Source organism: Talpa occidentalis, unplaced genomic scaffold, assembly GCF_014898055.3.
Source record: "Talpa occidentalis isolate TD23 unplaced genomic scaffold, MPIMG_talOcc4v2.1 talOcc4.16, whole genome shotgun sequence".
NCBI lineage: Eukaryota > Metazoa > Chordata > Mammalia > Eulipotyphla > Talpidae > Talpa > Talpa occidentalis.
Genome location: NW_023601653.1, coordinates 47,309,905 through 47,332,326, shown reverse-complemented (window position 1 = coordinate 47,332,326; position 22,422 = coordinate 47,309,905). Strand labels below are relative to the sequence as shown.

The following is a 22,422-nucleotide window of genomic DNA, read 5'->3' as shown; positions in this document are numbered from 1 at the left end:
GGGTAAGGAGATACAGGATTAACAGTCCCTTTGGAACCATATCAAACAAGTGGACTTTAACTACAGAAGAATGGCAAAGAGATTGACCTGGCAATAACAATATTTTTAATAAATTAAATATTTTTGCAAGAAAAATTGCCAGACAAGTAGTTTATCCATTCATTTTACTCTGACTAGGATTGAACAGGCATCATTCCAAGAAAATTACTCCACCTTTTCTTAAGTATCTTTAAGAAAATTGTAAGGTATATAGAGATCCTGACACCAGAGTATTTGCATTAGCTTTCTGGTATTACTTATTGAAATTCTATCTAGTTTCCTCATAATTGCAATTTTGTAGTCTATTATTTAAAATACTAGAAACATTTTCTCAGCATTCTTCTCATAGCTGCCTTCACCTCTTTGTTCTTCAGGCTGTAGATGATGGGGTTCAGCATGGGAGTTACCACACTGTATTGCACTGAGAAGATTAACTCTTGAGTGGATCCTGAATTTGGCATGAGGTAGCGGAGTAATCCGGAGCCATAAAAGAAGACTACTGCAGTAAGGTGAGAAGAGCAGGTGGAGAAGGCCTTGCTTCTGCCTGTGGTAGAGCTGATGCTCAGGATGGTGGACAAAATGCGAATATAAGAGAAACATATTAGCAGGAAATTTCCAAAGAAATGCACGATGCTGGAACAGAGAAGGGCAGTAAAACTTGTGGACACGTCAGAGCAGGACAAAGGATAGAGAGAGGGCAATTCACAGCTGAAGTGGTGAATATTTTGACCCTCACAGAAGTCTAAATTGAGAGCTACCAGAATATTGATGAGAGCATCTAGAAAAGCCAAACCCCACGAGCCCCACACCAGCCCCAGACACAGCTCTCTGTTCATCTTCTGGTCATAGAGCAAAGGAGATGTGATGGCCACATAGCGGTCATAGGCCATGACAGTGAGCAGGCAGGATTCAGTGCCCCCCGTGGCAAACACAAAGAAAACTTGAGTCATACAGCCTTCTACTGAGATGGTTTTCTTCTCAGACACCAGGTTCTCTAACAGCTTGGGCACAGTGACAGAGGAATGGCAGAGATCCAGAAAGGACAGTTGTCCCAGGAAAAAGTACATAGGGATATGAAGATGGGAATCAACCCTGATCACCAGCAGAAGCATCAGGTTACCTATCAGGGTCAGAAGGTAAATAAGAAGGAAAAGTACAAAGAGAAGAGCCTGCATTTGGGGGTCAGCAGACAACCCGAAGAGGAAGAACTCAGACACAACACTGTGGTTTCTCATTTTCCTTCAGTATTTTCTTTGAAATGTAAGAAATAAATTGGGTGAAACCTCTTGTTAAGTCTAACAAATATCCAAGTGTCTTAACCCTCTTCTCCATTCACTAAGTTTCATGCCCAGTCAAAAATGTATGTTCTGATGTGATAAACTTGCCTAAATCTATGTTTCTTATAACATTTAATAAGTTACTCTGCCCAATCCCCCTGTCTACCTTAATTGTTCTTTCCTTAATATCTTAGAGCTTGTTTGTTGTTTTATTATTAAAACTATGGGAGGATTCTGTAAATTTATTAAATCATCTAATAGAGAGGAAGAAATTGCAGGAGGAATAAGAAAATTGAGGAAATGGTGTCATTGAGAGAAGGTGGTCTTCTGCGCAGAAGCAGAGCATGGTCTTACTGCGTTTCTCTCATCCATCCGACATGTATGAAGTCAGTAGATATGTTTAGGAAAGGAGCAGTTCCGGTTAATGGCTTTCTAAAAAATAAATATTTAAATAAAGTCACTAAGGGAAAGTAAAGAGGGATAGTGCCTAGAGATTTTCAGGGTGAGGAGTAAGGGGATTCAGAGACAAAGCAGCACAGAGATAGCTGTTGGTCAATATGGTGAGAAGAGGCACACCCTGTTTGTGTGATTCACTCAGCTTCAGCTCTTGTCTGTGCCCTCATGCCATTGGTAAATACAGAATAGCTCCTGACTTTCTAAGGCTTTGTCTTCTGTTTGTCAGTCACTCTGAACTGACACAATCATTAACTCAGGATAACCTTTGGACACTGTTGACTTCACCATCGTACAGTTCATGCCTGGCTTTAGTGTTTGTGTTCATACTGCAAACCAGCATAATTTCTCAAAGGACTTATGATTTTCCCATTGTTTATCTTAACACCCAGAATTATGGTTCTTAGTAATGAATCCACATTAACTGTCTTTCTCACCTAGCTGAGCTATGTCTAGCATAGACTTAATGAAAACCTTTGTTAAATTCAGGGATCCAGAACACAAATATGTTTGAAAGTGCGAGAATTTCAACATCAAGGTGGAGTTTTAAAATTCATGTTGGATATAGACTTCTTCCTTGATTTCTAAAAGAGGAAAATAAAAGGCTAAATTAGGCATATTGTTTCAAAAAACATAAATGCTTCTAGTCATGTAAGAATTGCATTTTCATTGTTTTCTTTTTTTTTTTTTAATTCACTATTGGTGTTCTAACTACAGTGACCTGGATTCATCCTGAAAATATGACAGCATTGGCAGAAGACACTATAAATGCAAATGAATCAAACCATGAAATGCAGAGAACCACCCATTATAATTTCAGAGAGTAGCAAAAAGGTAGGTCTCTTCCATTCTACTCATTTTCAAATATAGTCCTACTATTAGAAATTCTTTAGACTTTGTGGAGACTTACTCACAGAAATAATGATAAGAGAGTGAAAATCTTGCATAGGCCATTTTCATGAGGGACACCCCTGGGAAATTGTACCCTGATAAGGCACCAGATTTCCTCATGGGTAAAAGTATGCAGTGTTAGAGTTATTTGAGGGATCACTGAAAAAAAATCATCACCTATTATTTTACCTGGTGCTACCATTTCATTATTTTTGATTCTTCATTTATTCAGCCACTAAGACCAAACTTAGAATGGGAACAGCTCTGAGAAGCCACCAGTGTGCGTTTTTGGTTATCATGTTTATGTGGCATTAGCTGATTACATCATTTACAAAGAAAAGTTGCCAGAGAGGAGCTCCTATTAGAATGAGACACGCAAAAGCACCTACAATTGTGACTGGACCAGAGGAGTTGCTTAAAACATGTTCTTCAAAAATAAATACTTTAAAAATAAATAAATGAAGATATGGAAACAATCCAAATGCCCAAAAATAGATGACTGGATCGAGAAGATGTATACGCAATGGAATACTCGTCAGCAATCAAAAAAGATCAACTCTTGCCATGTACAACATGGATGGGGCTAGAAGGCATTATGCTCAGGAAAATAAGCCAGAAGAAAGAGAAAAATATCCGATGGTTTCACTTATACAAGGAATATAGGGGGATCAAATAAGGGATCAGGGAAAAAAAAAAAACAAAATTAACAGGCAACTATAAATCAGAGACATTCTGCAGAGAAGGGAGAGGGACCAAAACAGGGGAGGGCAGAGCACAAAGGACTATGGCGAAGGTGCACAGGTGAATTGGTTGTGGGAATTTTACAGGGTCTATACCTGAGAGAAGAAAGCAAACATTGTACAAAAATGAATATAAAATATACATGAAGGAATAAATTATAAAAAATGATACATGAGGAATTGAATGAGTGAGACTTAAAAGGAGAATAACCCAGGGTCTTACTACTCACAAAAAACAGATTAGATTAGGAACCAGTAAGGGATCTGGACAATTTGGGCTTGCCTGAAATCATATGTAAAACCGGCTGGAGAAAAATTTCACCAACTGGTGAGGCTTTTCCCCATATAGTTTCTCTTGCCCTGCTCTGAGCTTTCACACACATAATCAGATGAATTAAAGGGGTTACCCTATAATGAAAGATACAGTTAATTTCTGTACCCTATATATGCAAAGTGTTCAGAGAGGGTGTTTTTTGAGTCACGTGGTACTCAAAATCTATCACAGATGTCCTGTTCTCCTCCCATCTTTTCAAGACAAGTTTTAAGTATTATTTTCCCCAAACTTCCAGGTATCTGGTATGATGTGGGTGTTCAGCACCATAGACGTGAAAAATAGCAAGGTAAGGGAAAGAGACTTCCTACCAAGGAAGTGTGAGAACTTAACTTCCTAACTTTAGTGCCGAAGACAACTGAGCTACTGAGAAACATTCTTGTTTCTTCACCCCCAATCCAAGTGTTTAATTTTCCCAAAAAGAGTAAAAAAAAAAAGATTTTTGTGGATAGGACCAAAACATTTTAGGTAACAGAAGTGAAGAATAGAGAAATGAGGAGGGCACTACTACCCAAAGGAGACAAAGATGAGAGGACGAGAGGGAAAGCAGTCGCCTGATGAGGGAATGACAAGAAGTGGTGGGGATCAGGGTAAAGGGCCTTACACAGGGACCCAGGGGCAGAGCAAACCATTAGAGAAAAGGGAAGCCATTACCGCGTGTCTCTCTTTTCCTGGTGCAGGATGCCGTCAGTTTCTCTGAGTTAGTGCGTGTCATTCTGAGCTCGTGAGAAACTGGCAAGAGAAAATGTACCACCACTGTTGAATCATGTGAACTGGTGCCGCTCTTTCTGTTTAAGACTTTTCTTGTGTAAAGAAAAAATTGTAATTCAGTTTTCAAAAGCCCCTGCAAATAAAAACATCAGAAAACTTTTCTAAATTTTTCAACAGCATTGTTTTGCTCTTCCCTCTTATTGACGCCATAAAACAACAAAGAAAAGGAAAACTTGAAAACTTCAGATTCCTAACAAGTAATAACGTGACTTCTTTTTTATTTCCCCTGGCATAATTACATAGACAGTCCTCTCTCTGGCTATTAATATATTGTTAAGTGAAGCATCGTAACAAAGGAATCCAAAGGTATAGCCATTCAGAAGGGTTTGTAGGTTTAAGTGGCCAATGGGATAACCAGGCATTTCCTCAAAGCTCAGGGGGCGTCTACATCTGTCCTGATTGCTGGAGAGCTTAGTCTGCTTCACACTTTGGACTTATTAGTGTCTTACCGGATGCTCTCTCTGGGAATTCCTATAGAACCTAAGTGACTCACAACTTACCTTTAGATCATCCTGCTAATGTTGCTGTGCATTCAATTATTATATATAATAAAGATAATTATTATTATAAATTGTATTATCATCATCACATGGTCAATTGTATTTAAATTGGCCTGTACATTTGACTTTTTTGCTCAATTATTTCTATACCCAAACTGAAAAGTTTAATAGATGAAACTAAGATGTCAATGGATGATTTTAAGGCAAATTAAACAAAGCTAAAGAGGTACTAGTGAGTCAGAAGATAAGTTAGAAAAAAATAAGAACTTCTCTTGGTGAGGATATTATGTCTCTTTGAAGAATTCTTTGTAATTTTTCCTTTAGTGGAAATCTTCTAATGATGTATTTATTTCACCTTTATTTTTAAAGGATGAAGATAGATATAGAATTCTAATGGAGATTTATTATTTTTTATTCAGTACTTTGAAAATATTTTTATTCAGTACTTTGAAAATTGTTGGCATTTATGTTTTTGTTAATGTGAAGTCAGTTGTTAGTTTTTTTGTTTTGTTTTGTTTTTTGTTTTTTTTTGGTGGAACACTCGCTGGCAGCTGGGGAATGAACTGGTGCTGCAGACGCTGCGGGCAGCCTCACAGCCCAGCGCTCAACCGCTGTGCCACCAGGGGAGGCCCAATGTCAGTTGTTAGTTTAATTGTGCTTCTCTGGAGAGAAATTGTCCTTTCTTGCCCTCTTCCTCCTTTTGGTATTTTTCTCTTGATTTTTAGTAATTTTACTATCATGTAACAAACTTTCTTTTTATTTATAGGTGGGATTTATTTATAAGACTTCTAACACAGTTAGTGTATTTTTTTTACAGTTTGGGAAATTTCTATCCATTATGTTATATACTACCCTATTTGCTCATATATTCTATAATGTACATGGGACTGAGAAAATACTTAAAAATATTTTTTTAAAGATTCATTTATTTATGCATACAAGAACTGGGGTACAGACCAGAGGTGTGGGAGGGTGAGATGAATCACCAGAGACAGAGAGAACAGAACAGGAGGATTGACTGAAATACACTGCTGAGGGGAAGAGCGGCTAGACAGGAGATCTGCTGCGCCATGTGGGTCACCTCCCTGGCCAGGGATCTAACTCATCCTGCAGTGGCTGTGCATAGCTTCATAGTGCAGTGGCTGTGGATAGCTTTATAGTGCTGCATCTTAACCCCTTGCACCACCAGGGAGACCCCTTTAGAAAAATTTATGTGTTTATGAACACACACACACACACACACACACACACAAATAGAGAAAATAGCATGAATATGATAAGTGCTCAGTGCAAAAGACACATGGAGAAGAAAAATTGAATAGTAACTAGAGAAATAGCAAGTCTGAAGGAATTAGGTCACAGAAGAAACTTGTTGCTTATACCCTTATAGCTTTTACCCTCTATGCTCATTCTTTCTGCCTTGGAACAACATGCACATGGATGGTCTTCTCATTTGATTGTTATATATCTCATGTTCTCTTCTGTTTTCTTTTTTTCTTTATTTTCTCTTTGTGTTATTTTCTTATTACCTATCTTGTAAGTCATGAGCAAACTCAACACTGACTAATCTCTTTTAAACCTATCCATCAAAATCTTAGCTTCTGGGTCTCCTTGGTGGTGCAGGGTTAAAGACAGTGCTATCAAGCTGTTGCCAGACACTGCAGCAAAAGTTCCATCCCCAGCCAGTCAGGGAGCAACCCACATGGCACAGCAGACCTCTCCTGCCTTACCCGCTGCTCCCCTCAGCAGTATATTTCAGTAGATCTGCCTGTTCTGTTTCCCACTCTCTGGTGAATCCTCTCACCCTCCATGCCTCTGGCTTTCACCCTAGTTCTTGTATAAATAAGTTAAATCTTAAAAAAAAAAATCTTAGCTTGTCATTAAGTTTTTCATTTCTGGAATTTTCACTTACATTTGATGTTGTTTCCAGATATATGACAAAATTTTCAACTCTGTCTTCAATCATTTAAAACTTATTTATTTGGAATTTGTGCATCTGAATCTGTTTTCACTAAATCAATCTTTTGTCTCCACATAGACTTGTTTATTTTTTCTGTTGAGGACCAGATATTATTGTAAAAAGTTATGGAAATAATTAAGCCTTGGTTTAGATACTTTTCATCCTCCAGGTAAAATTTTCACTTCCTTCTGTCAGATAGTCCTGGATCATCTCCTGCAATTCCACGGCCTCAGATGAAGCTGGATTTTAGTCCATAGGAAGCCAGACTGTTTCTAGTGCACTTTTACTTCATGGATTCCGTTTCCCTCACTAACTTAGGAGTTATCAAAATAACTTCCCACATTCTCAACCACCTCTTGAGGCCCTTCTGATGAGTTTAGTCCCTTACAAGACCAGGCACCATAGATCTTGCTTTCCCTCCATCTTCACACATTTTGTTTTGCAGCTTGAGATTATACAGTACAGGCAATGTCCCTTCTCTATGCAAAACAATATCTCCACCTGTGCTTTAGATACAATTCTATTATGCTTCTTCTGAGAACTGGTTCCTTCAAACTTGTTATTTCTCTACTTGGGATTCCATTTTTTTTCTCTGTTTATCTTTTGCACTGAACACTTAGCACATTCAAGCTATTTCCTATGTGTGTGTGTTCATAAACTTATTTTTTCTCTCCAAAAAATACTTTCTAAGTCCCATGTGCCCTTATAGTTTGCCTTAATTCTTCCAACTACTCACACCCAAGTATACGGAGAATAATTGTATTACCCAGCAACCATTTCTGTATCAACCACTCTTCTGAAGCTTCTCTGGGGCTTATTAATGAGTTCTGAAACCAGAATGAATACTATTTTTTAAATTTTTCATTGCTTTTTATTTTAAAAGTGTTTTTGTTATGCAATATTTCAAGCACGAATAAAGACTTGAAAAAGAAATAAAGACCATTTGTAACAGGGTGGTCCCCAGGAAAGGGGGAGGTTCCAGGTTCCCTGCCCCACCCAAGGAGGGTGGAGCTGAGCAGGAAGAGAAGAAGCTGGAGAGGAGACTGAGGAAGGAGGCAGGATGGAGCCAGAAGGAGACCTGGAGGAGGCACATGGAGCCTAGAGACACGTGAAAAAACTGAGCTTGTCTTTTGGTCGTGGACTGGGTGACACAGATGTGGGTGAGACCTGTGGGGAGGCGACAATGGCAGCTTTTATCTTGATTTTGCTCTTTTCCTTCCGGGCTTGTCTGGTTGTTTCTGACCCTTTTTTGTGGGTCCCCACTGGAAGGTGCTTCAGACTTGTGGCAGGCTTTGGGGCCTTGCTCTGGGCCAATCCTGCTTGGGTGGACTTTTACCCACGAGGGGATGGGTGACTTTGGTCGCTTGATTTAGAAACTAGATTCTTTGCTTTTCCTGTATTGTTTCCTAATTGTATTAAAGTTCCTTCCCATTAAAGTCTCATATGTTTTGTGCTGATGTGGCGGATAGCAGAACCCATTTAGAATAGGCAGGTTTGTGGGGTTTGGGCTGCCCCTCTCCCTGTCCTCTAACACATTTACCACATGCCATGCATACTTAATAAATCTTATCTTTTATCATATTTGCTATAGATTGTTTTTCAAAAATAAGACATTACAGATTTGAAATCTTCTTTATACCATTCCCCAATCTCTTCCTTCCGATTTACAAATAACTACTATCTTAAAGTTAGAATGTTGCCTGTTGTGGTAGTCAGGATGACCTCCCTCAAGGGTGTTTATTCCCTAACCTCTGGAACCTTTGTCTCCATCGCCTTATATGGAAAAAGAGACTGTAGATATCATTAAAGCTGCAGACAATAAAATTAGAACATTATCTTGGATATGGTGGACCCAGTATAATACATGAGTTCTTAAAAGCAAAGCAGTTTCTCCCATTGGTGTGAGAGGGATATGGTGAAAATAGAAGTCAAAGAAATTCTAAGTATGAGAAAACTTGACTAATTGTCACTTGAGAAGAGACACATAGAAAGCATCAGAAGCAATGAGGCCTCGAGGAGCAACGAGCAGGCCCTGGCTGACAGCCAGCAAAATAACAAGGACCTCAGTACTACAATTTCAAGAAACTGAATTCAGCTGTCAATCTGAGCTTGAAAGTGGATTTGTCCTCAGAACCTCCAAAAAGGAATACAGTCCTGCAGACACCCTAATTCCCAATTCTAAGATTGTAAGCAAAGGATCCTGTTAACACACTGAACTGGGACTTCTGACCTACAGAAACTTGAGAGAACAAGTATGTATTCTTTAGGGCTTTAAGTTGCTAATTTTGTGGTAATTTGTTACAACAGCATTAGAAAACATGTTTCCTCATGCATGCTTTTATATTTTCACTATGTATGTCTCTATGGTTTTAAACTTCACTATAAGAAACATTGTGAAATTAGGTTTTTCCAGTCAACATTTTTCCATAAATTTATCCAGCTTAATTGAAAGGTTTGGCATGGTAAAGAAAAGGAGAGCCAGGCTAACTTTCTCAACAGAAGGGAAAATTTATTGCGCCCCCAGGCGGACCTCAGGGACCCAAGTTGGGGGTCAGTGGGAGGCAGGGTGAGGAGAGGTCAGGTAGGAGACTGGGTTCGTAAGGTGGGAAAAAGATTGTGGGGCCCGAAATGATTTGTGGTGGGAGGATAGTTTCTTTGTCTGAGAAAAGATTTGTAGGGAGGGAGGAGGTTCATTGTCTGAATTCTCTAGGCTGGCTTCTGCATTCCTCTTCCCAGGTGGGCTTCCTGGTGGGTTTTTGCATTCTGGCTTCCTGCATGGACCTTTCATTAATGTGTAGAAATAGTTCATTCATTTAGTTGCTATACAATGTTCCCTTGTGACTGCATCATGCTTCATGCATTTTTCAGAAGATTAAAACACATGTGATGAATTTGAATATAGTTTGTTTATCTATAGATTCTGTAGGCTTTTCTATTTGGACAGTCACATAATCTTCAAATAATAACTAACTCTTTTTCCTATTTCTTTTTAGGTCTTAAACTATACTATCTTTCATTTCCTTTTCTTATTATAACAAATGGGACTTCTACAAATTAAATTGTAGAAGCTAAAGTTGTCATTTTTGTCTTATTTTGAATGGAGGCAATTTTTTTTCACTTGAAATATATTTTTATTTCTCTTTCTTTATTTTAAAAACATCCTTGTTTGATTTTTCACAATACAGGATTTCTCCCTTAAGGTGAGGTGACTATTGTTTTTCCTACCACGAAGGTGCCCACATTCCACCCCACTCTCTCCTCCCTTTTCTCTACCCTTGCCCTCCCCCACATCACCCCTCCTGAGTGTCTCAGGTCTGTGGTCTGTTTTCAGGGGTCAGTCTTATAGGTTGTCTTTGTCTGATACTTTGTTTGCTCTAGATTCCACATACAAGTGAAACCACTCAATATTTATCTTTCTCTTTTTGACTCCACTTTGATTCCTTTCAGTTCCACCCACATTGCTGCAAATGGCATTAGTTTTTTTATTATGATCTCTGAATAGCATTCTATTATGTATATATACCACATCTTCTTGATCCTCTCATCTGTTCTAGGGTATTTAGGTTGTTTTTGTATCTTGACTATTGTAAATAGTGCTGCTATAAATAGAGGAGTATAGGTTTCCTTTAAAATTCGTGTTGTGTGTTGATTCCCAGGAGTAGAATTGCTGGGTCATATGGCATTTTTAGTCTCTTGAGGAATCTCCACCTTTCTTTCCATAGGGCCGGACCAGTCTACTTTCCCACCAACAGTATTCTCCACTCCCTCACCAGCACTTGTTGTTTTTTGTTTTTTTTTTTGGTATGGGCTTGAAGACAAATATCTAAAATGTATTCTGTAAGGAAACTGTATTTACCCCATCATGTTCAGAACATTTTCTACTATTCCCAATTTGCTAAACTTTGTAATGTATAAGTGCTGAATTTTATTGAATGCCTTTTCTGCATCTGTTGAGATGCCATATTTTTCACTTAAATTTTCAATTAGTGGATTTAAAATAAATCCTGAAGCTTGATTTAGAAAGTTCTTACATTAATAAATCCAACTATTTTAAAACCAGAGGAGTGGAGAAGAAACAAATGACCCTTCTAATGGTCATTTAATATATGAGTCACATATGTGACTGTTTCATATGTGTGTCACTTTTATATTTATGATGTTATGTACATATAAACACATACATGCAGTCCAAGATTCAAATAAAGTAATTTTCCAAAGTTTTGTAATTAGAACTATATTTATTTATTTATTTTTATTTTGGGGGCATTTGTCTTTAAAATTTATTGACAGAGTTCCCACCAGGTGACCCTCCCTTTAGTTGGAGAAAGCCTGTGGCACCAAGGACTCACTGCCACCGCATCTGGAGCTTCTCCTGAGGGACTCAAGGATTTGGCATTGCGTCAGCCACAGGAGCCGCATCCATCTGCACTCTGCCAACATCACACACCCGTACTTTGCATGACCCCGGGATGCGGTTCTAGAGTGCCTATTGCCCAGGCTGAGAACAATCCAGGCCGGTGGCCAGTGATGCACTGTGCCAGCTTGCAGAGATGAGCCCTTGGCCCTCCCCATAGCTCAGGTTGCAGAACTGAGGAAAAAGTGGGTTCTGAAGAGTTCTCCGAGGCCACCCTGGCCTGGCCAGAAGGTACAGGCCCCACACACCGCTCTGCTTAGGTGGTCTTCACCCTGCTGCCCGATGCTATGCATGCTGAACCCTGCACACTTGCGGGTTCCTCGAGGTAAACCTATCATTGATACTTTAGCTCTCGTCATCAAGCAAAGGGCACCAGCATTCTGCCCCAAAGCGATGCTGAAATAAACCGAATGTAACAATGGTGGTTTGTTCAACCTAAACTCAAATTCTTCTTGAGGATGGTACGGTTACCCCGGTGTAGCCTGCCGCTTCCCAGCTGGCTTTCAGCAAAGCACTTCTTCTGGTCAGATGGACGAGTGCCAAGAGAGCAGATGCCCACTGTGAGCGAAGGCGGGGGTTTCAGCGCGCGCACGCTGTCTCTGCACTGTGTGGCTGGTCTTCCGCGTGGGGAGCCACAGGCCTCTGTCCTCACCAAGAGAGCTCTAAGGGAGCTTTCCAATAACTTATATAAGTTTACAGAGAAATTCTTTGGAACTTTCCAGGCTGGGGTGTGAAGGACAGGCCATAAGAAGTTTCTTAGGTTCCATAGGAAAACTGGAAGTTCGTCTTTTGCGGGGCCCAGACTGGGGAGTTTGAAGCCAAGGACCTTGTTTTGCCTATGGTGTTATAACTGCCTGCTGGTCTCTTCATGCAGTGATTCGCAGGTCGTTCCTTTGGAAGGGCATCATCACATTCACATGCAGCAATCAAAATGTCCACTTGTCTGAATATTCCCAGACAAAGCAATTTTTCATGGGGTTTGTGAGATTTCTGCATCACCTCTGTAAGGTTTCTAGCCTTAAAAACTCTCCAGTCTCATACATGGGGATGATATCTTTAGTCCTTTCAAGTCCATTAAATGAACATGACAGCTACGTCTTTGTTCTCAAACATCTCCTGTTTCCATTCAGGTTCAACTTCAATGAATTCTTCTTCTCCTAATCCTCCCAAATCAGGTCCCCTGGGGAAAAGACACTCCAAACTCTAGGTGCTCACTATCTCCACAGTTCACTCTTAAGCCCAGTCTCACAGAATTGCCTGCAACCAATCAGCCTGCTTTGGGAAAGACTGGGGCAGGGCAGCCAGGAGCTGGGCCAGTGCATCACCCATGAGCCCCGGATACCCCACCCCTACTGGTAGAAATTTAAAGGTAGTTAAAAGTCAAGATTTATACTCAGATATCTAAAATATTTTGCATGTTGCCTTTTTCACACTTACTCACCCCCCCCATACACACATACACTGTGTATATGAAACAAATGAAATTTCGTGGCTTTTTCAACACACACACATCTTTTATCTTTTGCAGCTTATTTATTCTGGCTTTGGGAAAACAAGGAAGGTGTTATTTTACTCCTTGACTAAATTGAAAAGAGAGATATCTTCAGATTTCCATAAACCGGAATTAGAGACTCCTGTACATTAGTATTAGAAACCATGGGTCATTATCAAGATAAGCAACTACCATTATTGCTGAAATAAAGTGGGGAATCTATGTTACAAGTAATAAAATTAAAACAGTTCCTTTATTTAGATTCAGCAAGTGGCATAGTCATTTTTACCAGAGGTAGAAACTAGACTAAATCACCACAAACTTCAGGTAGATTAGGAGTGCCTGGGAGATAGTTTGGCTGGGAAAGTCTGAGGCAGAGAATAAAATCTATTGATTTTATTTTCTTGCCTACTCCTACTTATTTTCCTCTTCATTTTTTTTTTTTCAACACAACTTAAGATTAAAGGCATGAGAAATTTTTTGAGAAAAATATAAATGTATTTTGTGAGAAAAGTATAAAATTGTATTGACTTCTTGTCAGATTTTTTTTTTTAAGATTTATTTATTTATTTATACAAGAACTGGGGTGCAGGCCAGATTCGCTGGAGGTTGAGAGGATTCACCAGTGACAGAGTGGGGAGCAGAACAGGCAGACTGAAGAAATAAAGTGCTGAGGGGAGCAGCGGGTGAGACACGAGAGGTCTGCTGCGCCATGGGGACCCTCGCTGGGAGGCCAGGATCAAACCAGTGCTGCAGAGGCTGCTGGCAGCTTCGCAACCCAGCGCTCAACCACCTGTGCCACCAAGGGAGGCCCAAAGTCTTGTCAGATTTTATTGGCTTTTTCTGACTCTTAAATTACTGCTTTTAAACATTGATTACAAGCATCATGTTTTTAAAAATAATCTTTGAGGAACCATTGTAACAGGTTTACAGCGCTTTTTTTTTTTAAAAATGAAATATGCAAATCTCCAGGTTATGTATCAGAGAGTCCTGAGAGTAAATATGTCCTTGGTTCCCAGCTAATGGCTGGGGCACAACTGCCTCCTTGTGGCACAGTTACAGAAAGACAAGTTTTGATTTTTGGAACCTAACTCTCCTCAATCAGAGTTTGGACATCAACATCACAGAAGGCCTGACTTAGGGTAGAGATTTGTTGTAGATCCAAGGAGACATGAGAGCAATAACAAATTTGGACAAAGATTAATCCAGGTTTTTCTTTCAGGTCATGCAAAATTGGGGGCAGAGAATTTGAAGGAAAGACTTAAATAATAAGGAAACCTGCCGTTGAGAGCAGTACCAGAAGAATAGTGTACAGCCAGAGCATGATTATACAGAAAATTAACAGACACTGAAATCAAGTTTAGATTACAGCCATGTATATCTATCTATATATATACATTATATATATTCATCATTTTATGAATTTGAGACATGCTAAATATTTTTAACTTTTTTTTAAGATTTATTTATTTATCTATCTATCTATCTATCTATTTATTTATTTATTTATTTATTTATTTATTTATTTATTTATTTATTTATTTATTTATTTATTTATACAAGCACTGGGTACAGTCAGAAGCGTGGGAGGGTGAGAGAATTCACCAGAGCCAGAGCGGGGAGCAGAGCAGGCAGAAGGACCGAAGTACACTGCTGAGGGGAGCAGCGGGCGGCAGCAGAGGTCTGCGCGCCATGCGGGACCCTCCTCCAGTGGCCGGGGAGCAGCCGGGGATCGAACTGGCGGTCCAGAGGCTGCGGGCAGCTTCGCAACCCAGCGCTCAACCGCTGCGCCTCCGGGGAGGCCCTGTGCTAAATATTTTGTGCATGACTTATTTAATCCTTACAACTGAGCTATGATAGTATTAATAGAATTATCGAATCTACTTTTTAGGCAAGTAAACAAGAGAAGTAACTTGCCAAAATTCATGCATCAGATGAGGAACAGCGCTGTGATTCAACTTTGACTGTTCTACTCCAGTGTCCATACTCCTAACCTCAAACATCACACATTCCCTCCCTCTCCCTTTACTTTATTGTTTCTTCTGTCTGGAAGATTTTTTTCTCATTTCTTTTCTGAAGACTTCCTTATCTATGTTGCATGAGGATGATCGAGAGGTGTCCTAAGGATGGCAAGGGGAAGGACTGACTGAACGCTGAGAAAACTTGCGTGTGCCAGGGCGGAAAACCTCCTGGGAGGGACGCCCCAACTTGCTTGGTCCTTGAAAGTCTCCTCGGTGGTAACTTAGCAACAGAGGCCCACAGGACAGGCATGTCCAATAAGCCCAAGGGCTCACATACGTGGTGTGTATGAGCTCACCTACATGCGTGGGAGGCAAAGTTGTTTTGGCTTTCTCTGACTTAAGACAAAACGCAGATGTGTTTGTTCATAATTCCTATATAACCATGCTGAGAAAAACAGGGGATCACGGCTTGTAGCTGACAGCAATCCCCCATCTGGTAGGTCCTTCGAGATCAGCGTCCCAGGTCTTAGAGCCCACTAGAGGCTCACAATCTATATTATATTATTAGTATATTTCCCTCTGTATAGATTCTTATTTGCTGAAAAGTAAAACACCTATCAGTTACTAGTTTTTTTGTTTTTTTTTTTTTGTCAAGCAGAAATAAACCACATGTATCAGTCGTAACATATATCTGGGTTTCAGAAACACTAAGATATGAAAAATGTGCATCTTAGAATCAAGGAAAGTATGCTATCATTATGAGGACCAGTCTTCAAAGAATAGATTTGATTCTGTTACTAAATTCCTTCCCTTTGTGGCACTGATATTTAAGATATACAAAGAACTCATGCAACTCAACAAAGCGAAAATAAATAACCCAGAAGAACTTGTCTGATATTTCCCCAAAGAAGATATAGAGATAGCAAACAGGCACATAAAAAAATGTTCATCATCACTTATAATCAGGAAAATGCAAATCATGACCACAATGAGATAACGTTACATTTGTGAGAATGCCCCATATGGAAAAGACCAGGAAAAACAAATGCTGGTGAGGATGTGGAGAAAAGGAAAGCCTCTTACACTGCTGTGGAGAATGCAAACTGATTCATTCTTTGTGGAAAGAATTATAGAAGCTTCTCAAAAGATTGAAAATGGAGGTCCTCCCTGGTGGCGCAGCAGGTTGAGTGCAGCGCTGTGAGGCTGTCCGCAGCCCCTGCTGTGGGGATTCGATTCCCAGCTGGCCAGGGAGATACTCACATGGCGCAGCAGACCTCTCCTGTCTTGCCCACTGCACCCCTCAGCAGTATTTTCGGTCCATCTGCCTGTTCTGCTCCCCACTCTATCTCTGGTGAATTCTTTCACCCTCCTGTGCTCTGGCCTGTACCCCAGTTCTTGTATAAGTAAAATAATTTTTTAAAAAAAGATTAAAAATGGATCTGCCATCCTCACCCCCTTCCCCCCCTCCTCGTAATTCCACTCTGAGGTATTACCCAGAAAATTTAAATATTAATTTGTAAGGAAACCTGTGCTCCCATGTTTATTGCGGCACCATTTACAATAGCCAAACTATTTTAACAAGCTAAGTGCTCCAAAACAGTTGAGTGAATCAAGATACACTATTACTCAGCTATCAAAAAAGATAAACGTGTGCCTCTTTGCAGAAATGTGGATGGATCTGGAAGAGATAATGGGATAAAATAAGATAGAAGGAGAAAGATAAATACTGGATGGTATTGCTAATATATGAGACATAGAGAAGCCAAACTAAGGATCAGATAAAGATAAGCTTAAAAAATTAACCCTTGAAAGCTGACTATAGAACTGAAGCATTTGGGGGATGAGGTTGTGGGGTAGGGGTAAGAACGTATCAATAGAAGGAATGAAGTAAAATGGACTATGGTGGTGGACTACAGGTAGTTGGTGGGTGGTCTATAGTGGCAATACCTGATGAGGGGGTGGGATCCCAATGTTACCTCACTTACAAATGAATGAGTAAGTAAGTAAATAAATAAATAACTTCCTTCCCTTTGTGGTTTCTAGACACTCAATAACACATTAAGGTTACTATCTCATTTTCTGTATCATGGTGTTTGTCTTATATGTCTTCAGCATACAGTGTATATTCCATAGATGATGGAAATAGATGGACTCTGATCAACCTGGCGGTGGTTTAGGATGAGAAGTGATAATTATAGACTCATCCTAGAACTCAAAGGAATGATCCACAAGCTCAGTATGTTAAATGACTGCAAAAAAAGCAAGTTTTGCCTGAAGCTTTAGCTGATTAATAGCTCATTTTAGTGTGTGTTTGGTAATCATACAAAATAAACAGCAACATTAGGGATTACCAAACTTCAGTGTTCATCAGAACCATATGTTAAACACAGAGGTGTCCCACCCCAGAGTTTCTGATTAAATAGGTCCAAGGTGGAGCATAGGAGCATGTCTTTCTGACTTCCTAGGTGATCCTGTTGTTTCTGCTGAGGACTACACTTTGAGAATCACTGAAGTTGAAAAAGTTGTACTCCAGAGACTCAGTCAAGGACAATTATTCTGATAGGCTTTTGACTTATCTGACCCTTTCTCTAATGGGAAGGGTAAATCTGTCTCAATGCCCAGAAGGTTGTAAAATTAGAGAGTCTGTTGCCTTCTCTGGTTTTGGTTTTTCTTTTTGGCATTCTCTGTATTTACAATAACACTGAAATATTGTCATGGGGAGAAGTAACTGTGATCCCATTGAGCATTATTAGCCAGGGGGAGATATGACTGGGAAATGAGAGTCTGTGAGTGTCTCGGGGACTTGTTACTACAAACAGCACTTGTCTCTTAGCTCCAGCAGTTTCTGCTTCTTTTGACAGATCATAGAAAGCTCAACTGGGGATAGTTTGCAGAAGTACCTCCCCAGTGTCTGATCCCAGAAATAATTGCTTAGGGCAAGGCATTTAGGAACTCTCATCTAGAGACTTCTGAAGAAATTGGCCATATGCTAACTTTGTCTTCCGTTTCCTCTCAGAAAAATACCAGAGTTGCAAAAAAGAGAGGCAATGCCCTTGAGATTTCCTAGCGAGCGCCAACTGACCTGCCCCTGCCAATTACCTTCACAAATTACCCTGAGTCTCACTAACTGATTATTTGGAAACTAGTTGGGAGAATATTCTGGACTTAGAAAACATTTGTTGGCTAATACAGGAGAGAAATTAGAACAGTCAAGACCCCAAACTATAGATATTTAAAATGCATAACTCAAATAATTAGACACACAACATTTTATTGTTGGGATGTTTGAGCAGAATAGACGCCTTCTTTCTATAATTATTCATATATCCTTTCTAATGTTATTTTGTTGTTTCAACAACCACAGGTCTGTTGGTGTGCATCCCTGTTAATGTCATTCACTGTATGACTCACTCAAATAATACTATTTAAATACAAAAAAAAAAAAACACTTAGGACTAGGGTCATTCTCTACCTCTTATTTTACTCTCAGTTTCCAGCCTAGTGGTCAAGGCACAACAGATTCTTAATCAATGTTACAAATTAAGTAAACTATAGATAACATCAACTGACTGATCACTGACACCCTCTGCACAGAGGATACCTCAGTTGTTCCTATTTTTTAAAATTTATTTATTTATGTATGTTTTACATCATTTTTCATTTATTTTTACAAAGTTTGCTTTCTTTTCTCAGGTGTAGTCCCCATAGAATTTCCATCACCAATTCACCTGTGCACCTTCACCGTAGTCCCTTGTGCTCTTCCCTCTCTCATTTTGATCCCTCTTCTCCCTTCTACCCTGCAGAATATTTCTGATTTATAGATGTATTTATTTTTGTTTTGTTTTGTTATGTTTGTTATTGTTATTATTTTTTTCCCTAAAGCCTTATTTGGATCCCCTGTAATCCTCATCCAATACTTTTCTTTTTCCTTCTGACTTATTTCACTGAGCGTAATCCCTTCTAGCTCCATCCATATTGCTGCAAATGACTAGTTTATCTTTTTTGAACGTTGAATAGTGTTCCACTGTGTATATATACCACATCTTTTTTTTTTCTTCTTCAGCCATGAAAATGCAAAGAATTTATCAATAGTAGAAAGCTAAGAATGATCATGAAATAAACTTTGTTTTTGACCTGGGTAAATCCTTTAACCTTTTTAATTGGGTAATATTGGTTTACATCATTTGTGTATTAGAAGCAGAGGATCTCCCCTCTCAAGTGTCATTACTAAATTCACCTTCTTTATTTTTATTTTTTATTTTAAAATAAATTTTATTTTTATATTTCCCATACAATTGCAACCCCCTTATTTTGACCCCAATCCCTCCCCTCCCCACACCCCACACCCCATAGAGTGTCTCTGGTTCATAGTTGTTTGTTGATTTTGATTTTCACTTTCTTATAGTTATTCATTTTCCTGGTCCCTTATTTAAGTTTTCTAGATTCCTGCTATGAGTGAGACCATCTGGTATTTTTCTTTTTCTTTCTTGCTTATTTTGCTGAGTCCTTTCATATTTCTAATTCAATTTCAGTTTTCTCCTTAACTAACTGCTGTTTTTCTTCTTCCATTTCACTCACACGCTTTTTAAGTTTTCACATTTCATATTCTAGTAGCTCATTTTTTATTTGGGCATCTTTAACATCTTGATGATAAGTTCGAATGCTTCCATTCAGTTCTGCTAATTGATTCATAAGCCTCTCTTCCAAATCATCTTTATCTTCTGCTGCTGCCTCCTTTAGCTTGGTAACTCAAATAAGTTCTTCTTGGATTTGCTGACATAACAGGTTTATTTGGGCTAGCTCCTTCTATAGCATTTTTAGTTCATCTTTTGCAGACACTTCATTAAGGAGATCATTGTTCTCTTTTTCTAAAGTCTGGATAATTCTTTTCCTTTCTGCCTTTCTTCCTCCAATTTTTCAATTCTTTCTTCAATGTGCTGTATGTAGTTGTTACTTTCATTATGAGTGCGGACAGCCTCACATCTCTCAGGTTTGTTACTGTTCTCTGATAGAATTGATTCAGAATTCTCAGGCCTTGTGTACACACTCTGGTAATCTTGCTCATCAGCCTCATCCGGGCCAGTCTGCATAGCCTTTTCAGTGACATTGATCTGGTTGCCACGTTTCTCTGTGGGCTCTGGACTACTAATTTGTTTGGATACATTATCCTCCATCTGATGCTGTAAATTTCGCACCTCCTCACTTAGAATGTCCTTCTCAGTCCTTAAAGCTTCAAATACTTTAGAAAGTGTTTCATGTTCTGTTTTGGTCTTATCCATCTCCTCCTTCATGGTGGCATTGGAAGTGTGAAGGGCTTCCACACAGTCGGCAGATGGGCCCCCTGCCGTGTGGCCCTCTGCCCTCAGCTGGTCTTTCTCTTCTTCCAACTCAAGAATCTTCAGTTGTTTGGATTTAGCAAACTTTCTCATCTTTTCTTTCATTTCCTACATTTCCCATTGGACTTCCTGCAACTGTTTTTCTGTCTCTTCTGTGTCTGTGCTCCACAGCTTGCCGTACTATTCTTGCTTCTCTTGCCTCAGAGTCTTGACCACGTGCTGAATCCTTTCTGCCTCATTACTAACATTCTCATAGGATTGCAGAAGAATTTCATATTCTTTTTGTAACTCCTCGTGTGTTTCTTGCTACTCGGTGCTTTCCGCAATCTTGGAACATTTCAGAGATTCCATTTCCTTCAGTAAGTTCTCCTTATCTTCAGTAAGACCTGCCAGAGCGAACTTCAGACTTTCACAAGAGCCATTGAGACTCTGATTTTCCATCAATGATCTGTCCATTTGTGTAATGAGTTTGTCTCTTTCTTCCTGAAGAAGAGCTCACTTTACTATGAAAGTATCTTTTTTTTTTTATTTTAAGCAGAAACTTGGCTTTCCACATCAGCCAGAGACTTTGTGAGATGTTCAATGGTTTCTCGGGCCACAGACAACTCCTTTTGGAGAACTTTGTTTGCCTTTAGTGTTGCTTTTGAGGAAACAGGCAGTTTGTAGTTTCCTTTTTATCTGTTTCCTTGCTTTAGTTGTTTCACTGTCATGTAGTTTTTGATTTATTTCACAAATTTCCAACTGTAACTGCTTTATCACCTCATCATGTTCTTTTGCTTGCATCTCCAGCTGTGCGTGCAGACCCTTAATTAAATCCTGCTGTTCCATTATCTCTTGTCTGTGCTTTCATAAGGGCTGTTTCTTTCTCGCTAACTTCCCAGACAGGTATCTAACGTCCTCTTCCTTTTTTGCTTATGGCATTTTGCAGTTCATTTAGGGCAGGTTGTAATTCTCTTAAATGTTCCAGTTCAGCGATTTCTAGTTGACATTTCTCTCTCAGGCTTTCTGTGTGGTCTGTAGCTTCATAGGAAGTGGTATGCAGGCCTTGGATTGCTACGCCCTGTTTATTGACCTGCTCTCGTAATGGCAATACCTCTTCTGATTTTGTAGTAATCTCATTGTTGTAGAACTTACCTCCAATTCTAATTTCTCTTTCTCTGCCTCTATTTCTTCAGTTGGGCCTTAATCTGCTGAGCGTTTGCATCCCCAGGATGAGGAGGCCAGTCTGGGCTTATGGCAGACTCTGAAGTAGGTTGTGCGGGTTGCTGCTTGGTGGCTTTGAATAAAGGTTCTTCTGAACCTTGAGAGGGCGAGCCTGGCTCCTTTTGGTCAGAGCTTGCAACTTTTGTATCTATAAATTCCCTTACTTAGATCTGAATTTCTTTTAGTTGGTCTCCAATCTCCTCATTTTCCTTGCTTTGCACAACAAACCCTTCTTGTAAGTGATTATAGTCATCTTTCTGTTGTTTAAGTTTCTCCCTAAGATGTTTTTCTTTTTCCTGTGCTTTTTGAGAATCACTTTGCGAGAGGTTGACACTTCCTGGAACATCTTTTGAAGTTGCTCCTTTTCTTTTTCCAGGCTTGATATCTTTATCTAGTTCTGGTTGCCACTGTTCTCCACTACATGTATCTGGTGGACTGATCGCCACTATTTCTTTTACAGGTGCTACTGAACTCCATCTCCTGCTTCCTTCTTACTGATGGTAACTTGTGGATAACTGCTTGTTTTTCAAGGATTCCTGCTTGAAGCAGATCTGTCTAGTCTGTTTTCTCTTCCAAGGTTTGATTTACCTGTTTGAGCGTAGAGTGTAATTGTTCCCTGGCTGCTACTTTTTCTTCCAAATCCTTTCCTACATGATCTAATTCCACTTCTTTTTCTGATATTGTCTGTTTTAAATAAATTTCTTCTTCTTGGCATTTAGAAGCTATACATTTTCCTGGATCTTCTTGGCTTTCTTTATCTCTATCCATTTTGCTCTGCTCATTCTCACTCCTACATTCATCTTTCATTTTAGCCATTTCCTCTTCTAATCTACTAACTCTCTGTAGAAGTTCTTTTCTGTTAAGAAGAACAGCCTGGAGCTTTCTTATTTGCAGCTTTCTTTCTTTCTTTACAAGGTCTAATTCATCCTGAAGTTCTTCTTTACTTACTAGCCCTGCTGGGCTCAATTCATCCAAAATAATTTCTTTATTTTCTTCTACCTGCTCTTTTTTTGCTTCTTCAGCTCTGCATAATAAATTCAGCTGCTCTTTAAAG

At 39.4% G+C, this 22,422-nt stretch overlaps 1 protein-coding gene and 1 pseudogene across 1 annotated transcript; both read right to left on the bottom strand.

Annotated features, from left to right (window-relative positions):
- Positions 1-356: 356 nt before the first annotated feature.
- Positions 357-1,274, bottom strand: LOC119248303 (olfactory receptor 8S1-like). The gene has a single exon (XM_037515263.1). It carries the CDS (start codon positions 1,272-1,274, stop codon positions 357-359), a length of 918 nt encoding a protein of 305 aa, XP_037371160.1.
- Positions 1,275-11,900: 10,626 nt separating this feature from the next.
- On the bottom strand, positions 11,901-20,258 carry LOC119246952 (sorting and assembly machinery component 50 homolog; annotated as a pseudogene).
- Between the last annotated feature and the right edge of the window lie 2,164 nt (positions 20,259-22,422).

Bases quoted from the DNA above. Each gene is read 5' to 3' on its own strand.
- LOC119248303 (XM_037515263.1), bottom strand. From the start codon at position 1,274: ATGAGAAACCACAGTGTTGTGTCTGAGTTCTTCCTCTTCGGGTTGTCT.